Source organism: Sander vitreus, chromosome 8 (genome assembly GCF_031162955.1).
Source record: "Sander vitreus isolate 19-12246 chromosome 8, sanVit1, whole genome shotgun sequence".
In the NCBI taxonomy this organism is placed as follows: domain Eukaryota; kingdom Metazoa; phylum Chordata; class Actinopteri; order Perciformes; family Percidae; genus Sander; species Sander vitreus.
Window position 1 is genome coordinate 36,535,900 of NC_135862.1, and position 15,180 is coordinate 36,551,079.

General features: G+C 40.7%; 1 protein-coding gene across 1 annotated transcript in view; it reads left to right on the forward strand.

The window, feature by feature from the left end:
- The window catches only part of zfpm1 (zinc finger protein, FOG family member 1), an 89,751-nt gene that overhangs the window by 38,434 nt on the left and 36,137 nt on the right, over positions 1 to 15,180 (forward strand). The window contains exon 2 of the mRNA XM_078258077.1: positions 8,563 to 8,703. Coding sequence (XP_078114203.1) covers positions 8,563 to 8,703 — 141 coding nt within the window. The remainder of the gene's footprint in view (positions 1 to 8,562; positions 8,704 to 15,180) is intronic.

Here is a 15,180-nt window from a genome sequence, read left to right on the forward strand (position 1 = left end):
TGTCAAGTCGCTCTCATCCTGTGTCCATTACACTCCATCCCTACGTCTGCTGGTCGGCTTTGTCGCCGTCTATCACCTCTTCTCTTCCATGTTTCTCTCTCTCTCCCAAGGTTCAGCCAGCGTCCCACCCCGCCATCTCCCCAGGACCTTTATCAGGGAGACAGCTCTGCTCATTAAGGAGTTAATTTTCCCCCTGCTATCTCTGATTAGTATAGTCAACCTAAAGCACTGTGAATTCTTCAAATTTTCTTCCTTGTTATCAAAAAGGAGAGGGAAAAAAAAATGGGAATGGGGGGGATATTTAATCGGTTAAGTAGTCTTCCTGGGGAACTAGATTTCTCTCTCCCTCTCTCTTTTTTTTCCTCTTCCCAGCAATGTAAAGAAATCTCTCTGAAAGCTGGCCCAGCTCAGTAATTCAGTTTTTAAAAGCGTGAGGATAGAGGAAAAGAAGAAGGAGGTTGTGGAGGAGGGGGTGGGGCGGTGGCGAGCGGGAGAGGGAGGGGAAAAGAGGAGAGAAAAAAAAACGACTTGATGAAATTCCGCTATCAGCTCCGAACCAATATGCAAAATATCTCGCTGGAAATCAAATAGCTATTATGTTTTCATTTCCACGTCGGCGTATTTGCTTAATGAAGAGGAGACAGATCAGACCAGCAGAGAGAGTCTGCAGGAGCCGATAACCGCCAACGGCTCCCAGCTATCCGCACACAGTGACGCTCCCAGTCACTACGCTTTTTCACAGCCCGAAAAAAAGGAAAAAGAAAAAGGGATGTGGGGGGTGGGAGGGTGGGGGGGAGAGAGAGAAAGAGATAGGGAGGGGAGGAAGGTGATGGAGTATAAGGGATAGAGAGAGAGCATGTGTGATATTGAAAGGGGACGGAGAAGAAGAAAGAGGTGGTGGTGGCGGCGGGGAGGGGGGGATAAGGGGATGAGGAATGGAGAGATAATGACAGAAAGAGAGGAGGAAGTGAGAGTATAAAGGAGAGACTGCAGTTTGGAATAGTGTGAGATGAAGGATGAGAGAATTTTCTTTGCATCGCTGAGAAAACAGGGTCCAAATGGTCTTCAGCTCAAGGCCTTTAAAGTTGTTGAATACAAATCAATTTAAGAATTAAATCTAGAACATTACTTTTAGAGTTCTTACAATATGTTCATATGTAAATTTCAAACTGTTTAGCGTGATCAATCCTGCAAAAACACGCTCTACTGTGTTATGTTCATGCATTTTTTCAGGCTGTTGAAGTTTGATGTCATGCTGTGTAAGTATCATTGCAGTGTATTCAGTCATTATCATTAGCCATACTGTATGGAATTCACTGAAGGCTGTGATGGACATTTTTCGACCTTTTTTTTGTGCTTTTCTCCGGGTGTCCCGCTTTTATCTCTGCATATTTATTTCTCCCTTCCGCCTGTCCTTCACACTGTGGGTGGGTGCTTTGTATTTCTTATGGCCATGGCAGCAAACCTGCTGTGGCCATGGAATTAAAATGTTCCTCTGTGACGCAAACATTTATCTGGGTACTGGCACTTTTTTTTGTTTATTTTTTGTGCAGTTGCTGTTGTCACATAAAAACACATTTGTAGGTTTTATCATGGCTCAGGAAATGTGGGAAAGCGAGCGCTTGCTTTGGATTGATGCTGTCAATGCTGCCAAATTTGTTGATATTCAAATAATAATATAATTTATTTCCACTCTTATATAATAATACCTTTTTATTCATGTAGTCTATGCTCCGTGTCAGAGAGAGGATCCCTTCTCAGACATTAAGGTCCTACTTTTGTTCTCTCAATCAAGTGTAATGTGATCACACTGTCTCATAAGTGCTTCCTACATTACAGTTTAGAATTGATCATTTGATTACTGCTATAATACAGAAATAAATAATCATGATAGAGGTGAACCACAGTGACTGGATAATATATGCTTCTTTTTTTTTAAATGCCAGCAGAATTTGTTCAACTCAAGCTGCATTTCATATATAAGGGCTGGGTTAAAATAATCGATTCTCCAGTTAAAGTTGATCTGTGTTTAAGTGATCCGATAACTATTAGTAATATCCCGAAATCAATGTTTTAATGTATACTTTAAACAAACTTTTTGGGGAGTAAATTCTTAATGTGATGCACCAGGTTAATGTGAACATTAACCTGGTGCATTATTAAAACATATTTTAGGGTTGCTTCTTGCTTGTACTGTATATACTGTATATATACACAGTGGTGCTCATAAGTTTATGAAGCCATGCTAAAGTTGACTAAAAAGAGGAATAAAAAAATCATCTTTTGGAAATTGATCTCCAAAAAATCCAAATCCAAGGACACAAATTTTCTTTGTGAATGAATAATGTATCGTAAATAAATAAATGTTCTTCCTTAAAACACAGGAGGCATAAGTCAGTACACCTCTATGTTAAATTCCCATAGAGGCAGGCAGACTTTTATTTTGAAAGGCCAGTTATTTCATGGATCCAGGCTACTATGCATCCTGATAAAGTTCCCTTGGCCCCCCATCATCACATACCCTTCACCATACCCCCACATCATCACATACCCTTCACCATACCCCCACATCATCACATACCCTTCACCATACCCCCACATCATCACATACCCTTCACCATACCCCCACATCATCACATACCCTTCACCATACCCCCCCATCATCACATATCCTTCACCATACCCCCACATCATCACATACCCTTCACCATACCCCCACATCATCACATACCCTTCACCATACCCCCACATCATTACATACCCTTCACCATACCCCCCCATCATCACATACCCTTCACCATACCCCCCCATCATCACATACCCTTCACCATACCCCCACATCATCACATACCCTTCACCATACCCCCCCATCATCACATACCCTTCACCATACCCCCACATCATCACATACCCTTCACCATACCTAGAGATTAACATGGGGTACTTTCCATAAAATCATCTCTCAATGCAAATCAAACCAGCTATTAGGCTAACTGAAATACAACCATGCCAAGGCTAGTGCTGCGCCTAGTCTATATCCTCGACATTCCACTTCCGGGATTGCTCTGTTGCCGACGGAAATTCCTCTGGATTTCGCTCATTTAGGCCGGATATCCATTGCCTTGGGCTTTCTTTGGGTTGACTGTGATGGATTTGTGAGGACTATGGTTAACTGCTCCTCAGATCTCTGCAGGGTAAATCCAGACAGCTAGCTAGAATATCTGTCCAATCTGAGGTTTCTGTTGCACGACTAAAATTACTTTTGAACGTCCACATGTTCCACCAAAATAAGCTCCTTCCTGAGACTATTTAGCAGGGGCACCGTGGCTCCGTCTGGAGCTTAGCACTGCCCAAGATGATTGTGATTGGTTTAAAGAAATGCCAATGAACCAAAGCACGTTTTTCTCCCATCCCGGAATGCTGTGTGGACTCGACAGACCCTCTTCCACAGCGCTGTGGAGGAAGGTCTGGCAAAGCGAGGCTTTGCTGCGCCTAGTTGGGCGGCACCACTCTCTCTCCATCAGAAAACAACTGAACGGCCTGCAAAGAGTGGTTTTACCGCCGATCATGTGTAGGCGGCTTTACCCTCTCACTGTCACTCCCCCACCCCCCCCCCCCCGTGCACTCTAGAGGTAGAGGGAATCACCAGAGGCCTCACGGAACGATAGCATCACGATACTTATGTCACGATACCATATTATTGCGATTTTAAACATATTTATTTTACAATTTATTACCTTTTTTTCCAACTTCAAATTTTTCCTAATTTCAAATTATGTCCCCGAAAGTAAATTTTGTTTCATCTAAAAAGAGACATTTCTCTGTTTGTTCATCTCACTTCAATTGTATTGCTGTATCAAGTAGACAAACTGACCAACACATATATAATAATAGATCCATACTTGGCATCTGTGTATCAATACAGTTTTGCCACGGAAAATATCGCAAAATTATGCTGTATGGATTTGTTTCCCCCACCCCTAGTGCACTCTGGGAAACTTTTATCATCATCACATTAGATGTGAAGATGTGTGGTGCGGTCAATAAGTCCCAGTTTGCTTTGCTTCAGTTTGTCATCCCCGGAGTAATCAATGGGCCACTCCTAAAGGGCTGAGGAGAAAAAAGCTGATTATTATTGAAGCTGAATATACCAGATGACTATCAGCGTGTGGCTGTGTGGATGGTTCCTCTCGTGTGAGGGTTGACGGTAGGGAATGGTAGCCACGGAGCTGTGATAAGAGCCCATGCAGCGTTGGTGGGGGGTGTTTAACGTGCAAAGTTGATTAAAAGTATTTCCTCAGTGGTGGGTAATTCTCTTCACTCTGATCAATAAGTGTCTCCTCTCCAGTGCGTGACTCTGTGTCAGGTACCTTTAGTTTCTGTCTCCTCTTCTTCTCGTGCTCTCCTCCTTTTTCTTCCTCTGAATATCCTCCTTTAATGTCTTCTCTTCACAAGTCTCTGATTTTCTTACACAAGTATGCGTCCCCCTCCCTCTCTCTCCCCCTTCTTGCTTTCAGGCCAATGTGTTTTTTTTTGCGAGGTGGGGTTATTAGCGTGAGAGCTTGTGTCTGTTTAATCAGGCTTGTTGAGCATGCAGGTTTGATGTGTGTTGTCTCTGTGTTTAATCAGCGAGCTGCTTGCTGCAGGTTTGATGTGGACGGAGAGTTAATAAAGCAGTATCTTTGGCGCCTTCATCAGCCGCGGCACTTTGTTCTGCCTCTCTCTCTCGCTTCCCAAGACAGACAGCTGCAGTCTTAGCGCTGGAACTCAAGTACTCCCTGTACTACCACATCTGTCTCGGTCTCATCTGGATGGGGGACTGGGTTTTTCCTTAGCCAATGTTGACTCGTAATATTTTCTTTCAAGAGTAATCCTGTATCCTTGTAAAACTGTGTTCGCCTGAAACACCTTAATAAATGTCTTTTGTTCCCTTAAAATTGTTAGCGGAGGAATTTTGTGAACTTGTGTACACAATCACAGTTACAATGGCTCAACACCCGAGATGATGTTCATCAGTTTGTTGCAAGACTTAAGATGTTCAAGTTTAACAAATGTATTGATTATTCAAATAATGAGGTTATTTTTCTGTGGATCGACTAATAAATTAATAGACTGTTTGTTTGTTTGTTTGTTTGTTTGTTTGTTTCTGCCTGCTCCAGTTGATTGACATAAATCAATCAATCAGTCTATTATCAACTCATTGTTTCAAGACATGCATAAGTTAAAACACCAACTTTGCTTTTGACGCTTTTATAAAGCTTGAATGCTTATTTTTTATTCATTGTCAATAAACCTAATTCAAATGACATTATACTTTACCTAATTTTTGAGTTCAAAAAAGCAGAAATTATAAATGAATTTGACTAGTAGTTCAGATGACGTTGATCACAGACTGGTTTATGCTTAAGTCTAGTCAGGATGCTGTTTTGAAACCATTTGAATATGTTTTTTCAAATGCTATAACATTGAATAAAACACCCCAAATTCAATGAAAGTAATCATTAATTTTACCTGCGAAGAATGATGCATTTTTGGGCAATTTGGTTGAAAGAAACCCAAATCCCAAAACTTTGAAAGTGGGTTAAATTTGACCCAAGGACAACATGCGGGTTAATACTGTTAGAGTATCATTTAGTGTCACAAAGCGAGATTTATATTCTTGTTTACCTATTTATTTGATCAGATTGTCCCTAATCTAAATCTCTTCTCATTTATTTGATCTATTTCAGGCACTTTTGCATTCCATTCCACGTTTTATTTGCCCTTAAGTTTGGAAATATTAATAAATGTAAGCTTTAGGCTTTCTTTTTCGGTCCTCGGTCTTTAGTTGACAACCTAGAAAGCTCAGTGGTGCTGTCCCTCCTACACAGATACACATGTGGGCTTTTTATTATTTCTCCATCTCTTGAATGAGTTCAGTCCAATTTTCCAGTGGATATCACGCCTTAACAATTAATAAGGGTTTAACTTTTTTAAACTGGCAAATGAAGTAGAATGTGCCGCACTTATCACTCCCCTGCTATTCTTTCTGCCAACTATCCGAGACAGGAAGAGAAGGGGAAAGAGAGAATATTTCTCCTTGGATAAAAGAGGGGAGAGAGTGGAGCTGAAACTTTTCCGCACCATTTGATGTCTGAAAGCAGTGATGCAGCGATTGATTCATTAAACCAGAGCCGTAATGAGGAAAGAACTCATAATTCAAACTTACATTTTAAACAGGAAATATAATTGGAATTTTATACAGAGAAGTCCCTTTGTACAATTATGATTAAAGGAAAATTAATTGTATGAAAATGTCCTTAGAGATACCGAAAATTAGATCTAGCAAAGCTCGGGCGACATAGACCTAATTCTAAAAAATATTGTGTACAGGAATCGATCTTTTTTTTTTTTTTCTCCTTTCTTTCTCCTCTACTTTTTTTTTTTTTTATGAAGGTCCAAATCTAGCTGTGTTAATTTAATCTGAAATGAGAGTGAAGCATGCAGGCGTGGAAGTTGAAATTAGCCTAAAGATGTTTCATTTCCAAAGACAGAAAGACTTTGTCAGCTGCCGATTGTTTCCCAGCATTATCTCTGCCTGCTTTTAATTGCTTTGGAAGTGAAATTAACAGAATTAGAAAAATTGCCTCTCCCTTTTTCTAACAAGCTTCTTTATTCATGGGTATTGTTGTGTGCTTTGTATAGATTATAGACTCCTTTTGTTCCAGTATTGTAAATATATACGCCCCCCAGTCACGGCTTTAGCTCCGAAACAATCCCTCTGTTCGCTCGACACAACCTGATGAAAATTAATTTACAACCTGTCTGGATTGGGGGAGAAAAGGCGGGAAATGGAAACAAAAAAATCCTGGTTTTCTCTCAGTGCCCATCTTTACTTAACTTTCCAATCCATCATCATCATGTACGAGAGTTGTTGTCTTCCACGGCAGTGATTAACCCTTTCTGCTTCACTCTAGCACTTCCGTAATCCTCTTAAAAGAAATGAATAATTCTATCATGGTATCCTCTCGGGAACGGACAATGAAGCATGTCATCCGGTGCAATAGAAACTGCCTTTTATAATCAGCTAGCCATGAAACAATAATAACTCAACTTAATCTTTAGTCTGAGTTAAAAAAACAAACGGCCAATAAATCTGACGGTATATTTCAGGGTTTAGAGCTCTTAATGTACCATTACAGTTGCCTGCTGTATTCATCTTATAGAAGGAGTATTATTAATGAAGCAATTTAAAAGAAGTCACATTAAATCCATAATAACTGACTCCCATTTTTTTGGATGTAATCTTCAAACAGGCTAAAATAGATCAAAAAGTACTGTATAATTACTATGGTCAGCAGGGATTATGAAACTGTAATTGATACAGATCAGCCCCGCACTAATCACTCTTTTAGCTACAATTTTAGGTATACTGTAATTTGGCTTTAAGGTCCCCCTTGGCTCCTTGCTATCAATCTTCTGGATTAGACCGTTCAGCTTGTCCAATTTGAAACGTTGAAACGTTTTTCTTTTTCTGAATGAGTCCAGTTACAAAAAAAAAGGATCAGTGTGTTTAGGGTATTTTTTTCCTCCCTTCATCTGTACACACAGTCATAAGTAGCTTGTTTAACAATCACTTCCTTTTTTACTTCTCACCTCTCCTGCACCAGTCTGTTTAGACTCAAGGCCCATGGGACCCACCCCATCTAAGGGCTGGATATTGTAAATAATATACACTTTAAATAAGTGTGTAAGTAGTTAAACAATACAAATTCCACCCAAGGTGCTTTCAGTGGTTACAGAAAACGAGCCTAACAAAGTGTCACCTGGCTAGAGCGCTGTGCTTTTCTACGCTGTGACAAAAGTGTGTGAATGAAACATGACGTTGTTAAACTTTACTAACGTAGTTAGTGAGCTTGCTTGCTAGGAGGCTCAGTTCTCAGTTCATCATCTTCTGTATTAGAGAAAAGAATCACTTCATCTGATGTTTAAAGTGAATAAAATAGCTTTGCCTCTGATTGGAGCTCCACAACTACACATATCCTCTACAAGTACAATTGTGGCTGTGCTATTTGTGTCCCCTTCAATAACTGCTCTTAAGTAATTTTATGTTTATTGACCCCCCCCCCCATCTATTGGAGGACATTTACGCCGATGACCATGTGCTCTTATTATTTATGTGCATATTGTTTTGAGACCAACTGATATCATTGGTATATTTAAACAAAAGAAGTGCAATTTAGTTCTGGTCTTCTATTCAAGATTTAAAATCCTTTATTAATCCCACAATGGGGTATTCACAATGTTACAGCAGCAAGGTATCGACAAGATCTTTTTTTTTTTATAAAGATAAACAAAGTATATCAAAGTATGTATATTTGCTACTTAAAGAATTAATAATGTTTGTAATATAACTGTGTGAAGTCTGTCTTCATCCATTCACATGGTAATGTTTTAAATTTTTTTGTTCTGTTTTAAAATTGCATCAGAATCAGGTGTAGTTCTTCAGATGTTCCAGGTAGCGCTACGAGCCCACAGGGAGCAGAAAACTGTGGATTTGAGTATGGATTCTTCCTCTTGCAGGTTCCCTTGGGGATCTCGGCGGAGACGAGGAAAACACGCCAGACAACCTCAGCCTATCAGGAGAGGAGGGAGGAGCCTCGGACCCAGATGACTCAGCAGAAGGGGACAGCTCCAGCCCCCCGCCATTTATGTACAATGAAGGTAAGGAGAGGAAGAAAGCCCCATGTGGGAGTAAAAAATCAACAGAACATATTGGCACAAGAGTCAATAACAAAGAAGCTGTACCTGTACCACTTTCTAAATTTCACTGTGCACACTGGATATTCCACAGACCGGTACTGTATACAGTTTTCACTGGAACTTCTTTTTATCCAGGAAATAGTCCCGATGAAAACAGCTGACACTCGTTTACATGCAGCTTAAAAAAACAATTATATTTGGGTTAAGGTAATACCCCGATTTCTCAGACACCATGTAAACCCCTTACCCCCTTTAAAATCCTAGTTCTCATACCCCGTTAACAGAGGTAGAGAACTCTTCAGTAACCGGGGGATTACTCCATCTGTACAGCTTAATGTAAAGAAGGCTCGACACAACATGAGACTTTGCTCCAAGTATCACCAGGGGCTCTACACATGAACTCCAGCATTGAGAACATTGTTTGTGTACCCAGAGTTTACTAAAAAGAAAGGTTTGAACAACTCACCGTAGCTCTTGTTGTTTCCGGTCGCTACCACCTCGGCAGTCCAAACGAGTCAATATCAAAACAGGTAGCCACAGATTTAGGATATCTCTTGTGCACCGGTGTCGTTAAGGTGTAGAGCTCCTGGTGATACTTGGAGCAAAGTCTCATGTTGTGTCGAGCCTTCTTAGTGGTTTATAAATAGATATTTTGAGGCTAGCATAAAAGTGCCCCTAGCTCTCCCATTCAAAAGGCCATTTGACCCAAAAACTAAAATACGGTACATCTTAAAAGTGGCAATTCCATCCTAAATATACTTTTAAACTAAAGTTTGACTCGGGTACATTCACAAAAAGACCCTAGGTTGCATTTTGGCGAGAGTTAGGCTTTAACGGAGTATGATCGGAGTGGTTTATGAACCGGAAATAATCCGTCAGCGCTGTGAGTCGTAGCCGTTGCTATGATACCATACAACAAAACAGCGCTACCCGAGTCAGCGGGCAATCAGCAGCAAAGAGTCTGTGGTCCATCTGTTTTACTCCCCATGGAGGCAGCAGCAGACACCGGGAGATGACTACACAGATTGTCCATCTCGGGGGCTGTCAACGCTGTGTCTCAGCAAAAAGGTGGAGGGACTGACCAGCCCCCGCTGCAGCTGCTGGCTATCAGTAGTTAGCTTGCTAACTTCACCCCGACCCCATTAGAGATATAATCATCTGGCGAGAGCACCGTGCTTTCCTATGCTGTTGGCAGAGCGCCACCTACTGTACCGGAGGTAGAGTTACTCCGTCATTCTCCCCATTCTTCCCCGCTCATGTATACGGGGAGATTCACTAATACCCCGGTTACTGCCGTGCATGTAAACACACTGAGTGTGTGGCTAAATTGGGGACGTTTTGACCAAATAACTTGCAGACATCAACTGTAATGTGTGCTCACACTCGCAGTAAAATCATCAGGAAAACATCCAAATGTTTTACCACCCTTATTTTCTGGTGTTTTTATTATTATACTATACTATCACACTGACTATAATAACAACCACACACTGACAACGTGCACCTCCTCTTGTAAAATAATCCAGATGTTTACTGGCAGTTATTATTGGTTATTACCAGATTTATCTCCTCATCAAGACTTGATGTCTTTCTTTAATCAACTGACGTCTACCTGTTATCTGTCAGGAGACAGTTAACGTCACCTAGAGACAACAAAAACCGCAGAAGAACCATTATGAGGTTGCAGTTTTGCACATGTATCACTCTTTTATCTCTATTGTGTCTAAGGGAAAAGAAGAAAAGAAAAACTTCTGTGGATCAATCTTGGCTTCAGTGAACCTGCCCCCTCATGCACCTCTTATCCCGAGCCTCCCCCCTTGTACCGTGTGATAGCAGAGTTTTCAGTCATATTCTTTTGACTTATTCAAGATTTCACTAGCTGTGTTTTTTTAATCTCAAAAATTCCTGCTCTTGTGAAATTTTGGGGCTGGAAGTGATAAGCGTCTGTTGGTTGGCTTGGTTTGATAAACCCATGGAAATTCTGTCAGGTGCTAATCGAGACGAGATTAGAGATTAGCTGTGTGTGTGTGTGTGTCTGTGTGTTTTTGAGGTGAGGAGTGGGTTATGTGTGTATTAGATAGAAAAAGATAGAGAGAGAACTCAGGCAGACTGCACATGTGAGCAAGTTTGTCTGTCGATAGCAAACTGACTTGGCGTCTTTGTTTCTTAACACACACACACACACACACACACACACACACACACACACACACACACCTCCTCCCCATCCCACTGTTGATTTACTCCCCTCTCTCTCTCTCTTCTCTGGGGTTCCTCAGTTGCCCAGCGCTGCCATTATCAGTTCTCTGTAAATCAGCCATGTTTGACGAACCTGCTCTTTCAACCTGGGATCAATACCAGGTCTTTATCTAGCCAGAGCTGGGTAATAAAGGCAAGGCCTCTTATCCACCATCGAGAGAGAGAGAGAGAGAGAGAGAGAGAGAGAGAGAGAGAGAGAGAGAGAGAGAGCACTCTGTTCTCTCATCATACCCACCTCCTCAACCTGACAGAGAAAGCCAGTATATTAGTGCTGATATAATGAATCTACACACACTCTCACAAGCATGCATGCACATACACTCAACTTTATTGAGGAAGACTGAGCATCTGTTCAGTACATCTCTCTCTGTTGTGGTGTTTTTTTTCTCCTCTATTTCTGAGAATTCTTGCTCTACAGTTGCGGCAGCCCGCCGAAAAACAAGTGGAGGTTCTTTTTTTCAAAATGAGGCAATCATAAATGTACATCACAGGAAACCTGATAAAATCCACTTCTGGCCAGATTAGTCAGCATGTGACCTTCTTTTGAACTCTAATTGTCGTGCCCTTGTTTTGACCAATCGGAATGCTTTTTGTAAAATGGCAGTTATCAATATCTGATCAGTGGTGAGAGAGGAAGTGTATGTGATGCACAAAGAGACGCAGGATCTCTTCTGGTATTATCATGATGGACAGATATGGACTGTACACATGCAGTATTGCTGCAATGATTACTGATTAATGACTTAGTCAGTCGACAGAAAATATGATAGTAGAACACTTTTTAAAATAATACAGGAAATTAAGAAATATGCTAAATTCAGCTTCTCCAATGTGAGCATTTGGTACTAATAGGTTTGTGTTTGAACTGTTGGTTTGACAAAATGAGCAATTTGGGGATGTCTCCTTTGGCTCTGGGGAATTGTGATGTGTCATTTTTATTTTTATTTTATTGCCTTTCACGGCAGCTGGATTTTCCCGCCATCACACAAATCTGTCTCATCAGGCTTCAAGTAATGTAGTGTTTGTGTCTGAACCACCAGCAGTTCGGACCAATCAGCATCCTGTAAGGAGCAACTGGCAGCTACACACTTGAGTTAGGCATTGTTGTAGTCAAGACCACCTAAACCAAGTCGCCAAGTCATTACCAAGACCCGAGTGTGTCGAGACCAAAACGTAGTAGTCCAAGACCAAGATGGGGCAAGAACTAGGGCTACACGATATGAGGAACATATCTAATTGTGATTATTTTGACTGATATTGAGATTGCGATATGATTCACGATATTGGAGGGAATTATCGTTTTTTTTTCATTTCCATTGAAAATTATTAACATTGAAAGAAATTTAAATGATTATAGTGTGATTTTTTTTTGGAGACATTTTGCCTTTAACAAATATTGCGCCCCTCTGCCATTTGGATATTGCACTAGTCCATATTGCGATTTCGATACAATAATAATGTTAGCTAGCTAGCTTCGCTAGCATCCCTTACACTTAGCTTACCTTTCTTTATGCTGCTGATAAAAATGTTAGGTGGTCCCAGCTGTTACAGTCAGGGTTACAGTGCAGAATTTACACACTGCTGTGTGTTTTCTTTTAGATGGTGTTTTGCATATAAACCCTTTAAAAAATATAATAAATAAAATGTTATTATCGAGGATTTGGCTGACATCTCTGAGACAGCCAGAGCTTCTTCTCCTGTCACCTACATTCACTTTGGGAGTGTGTGTTACAGGGGTTAACAGTAACACATTTCAAACAGCAGGAGGTTTTCCATCCAATCACAGTAATGATGTTAACACATAAATCAGACAATACACAGTTGTGGTCTTTACCAGAGAGAGGGGGAGAGAGAGAGAGAGAGAGATAAAAAATTTAAAAAAAGGTTTTTGTTGACCACATTTGAATACTTTGGAACACATTTGTGGAACACTACGCATTGAACATACATTTGCATACATATGAACATGATATCTATCAGTAATGGAAAAAAAATTAATTCCAACCATATTTGGCCTACCTGGGCGCCATTACCAGCACTAGTAATGGTGGTTATGATGACAACCTGTCTACACCGTCTCATGGCTGTCTGACGGAACAGATATGCTTAATTTTTTTTAACCAATTTGTGTAAAAAAACTAGCGCATTACTTCTGCTTGTTTAGCTTCTGACTTACTGTACGTGCATCGCTACATTGATTGTGTATTGAGCTGTGAGGTATGTCAGTGTGCAGCAGTAGTATGGCTGAATAGATGCAGTGTATTCACTGGCAGACGACTGCAGTTGCTACTGACATTGCTGCTTCTCTAGCTGGTGTGTAGAAGGTGGACGACTTGAGGCTCCATACCTTGGTTTTGTCCAAATCTTTTTTTTAAGCATCATCTTTACCACCAAACTCACCAACGTGGAGATACTGTATGTTGAACCCCATGTGTGAGGGAAAAGATATGTAAAGAAAAGATGCAAAAGACAAAAGGCAGCGTTACAATCAGAGGTACAGAAATGTATAGAGGGTTCGTAGAAGTTGTAGAAGAAGGCGAGATTGTTGGGTGACTTTGCCCTGCAGGTGTGACAGGGGAAGTTCAGCTTATCAGATTGATGGAGACTGTCTTGCTATAGGGAGGGGGAGGTGGGAGCCACAGAGAGAGGAAGGAGGGGGGTTTGGCAGAAAAGTGTCTGTCGACTCCTCCTGATACCTGCCTCCATGTCTGAGATGATATGGGAGATAATATTGATAATATTAAACGCAATAACTGTGTCTCCAGCTCCCCTCCCTCGCTTCAGCCCCTGCAGGATAAAATCAATGTGCCATTCAATGTGATTTATAGCTGAAAATAATAGCACTGTTTAGGCAGGGGGGAGGTGTGTATAGGTCTGCTTGCTTTAGTGTGTGTACAGTATGTTGCTTTGTATGAGTGTTTGCATGTATATGGGGTTGAATGGTGGACGTGGCGTGAAGATGGATGGTGTGTGTGTATATGTATGCATCTGCTTTTCTTTGTGTGTGTGTGTGTGTTGATTTATTTGACGATGCAGATCCAGTCTCTCAACTGTTACATTAATAACTGCATAGTGTGGGGGCGTCACGTGGTTGCGTGGCGTTTATGGCTGGTATCGATCGGGCGCTATCGCTGTTTATCGGAGCGGGAATGCAAGGGTAAACAAGGCCTTTGTGCAGACAGTTGAGCTGTTATCGGGGTGGAGGCTGAAGGAGGTGTGGGATTTCGGAGAGAGAGAGAGAGAGGGAGAGGACGAGTAAGGACAGAGGTGGGAAGGAGGAAGTGAAAAAAAGGGCGGAAGTGAGGAGGAGGATGGTGATCTGGACAAAGGTGCAGAAGAAATGTGCAGAGAAAGTGGATTAACTGATTTTTAGAATATAGAGGGTTACAATGTTAATGTCTTCTAGACTGGAAAGATTAATCGGTTAATTGTTAACTATTAAATTAATCGGCAACTGTTTTGATAATCGGTTTGAGTCCTTTTTTTTTATATTCCAGCTTCCTAAATGTGAATATGTTCTAGTTTCTTCACTCATTCTTGACTTTGAGTTGTGGACAAAATGTGAACATTTGAGGACGTCATCTTGGGCTGTGGGAAACACTGATCCTCATTTTGCTAAATTTTTTGGACATGTTTTAGACCAAACTAATCGAGAAAATAATCAATCAAAAGTCGACAATGAAAATAATCGCCTCTTTTTTTTTAACCAAACACGGAATTTTCTGAAGCTATGGATATATTATTACATTATTGTCGTGTTTTCTTCAGCAGCATTTGTGATGTTGTGTTTTCTTTACACATTATCTTAACATTTTATTTCCCTCAATGATAGAAGTAGTACGTTAAAGCTGAACAGTTTCAAAAGTCACAATTGAGATTTGCATTTGCTTGAGTCAGTTTTGACTGAAATGTGCTTGTACCCAGCTGCATTACATTCTAGTGATGTAAGTGTTAAGGCTGCACTTATGAGGAAAATGTGAGATGTGCGATAACGTTGTTGAATATCGCAATAACGATATTATTTGCGATAAATAAACAGATATTAAAGTGTGCTTTTAGTATTCTGCTTTAATACAAAAATTGCTTATAGAATTTAAAACAAACAAAAGGAAATCATTTCCAACATTGTTTCATTGAAGAAATTGAACGTTGAAGTGAATATAAAAGGCTCCTCTAGAA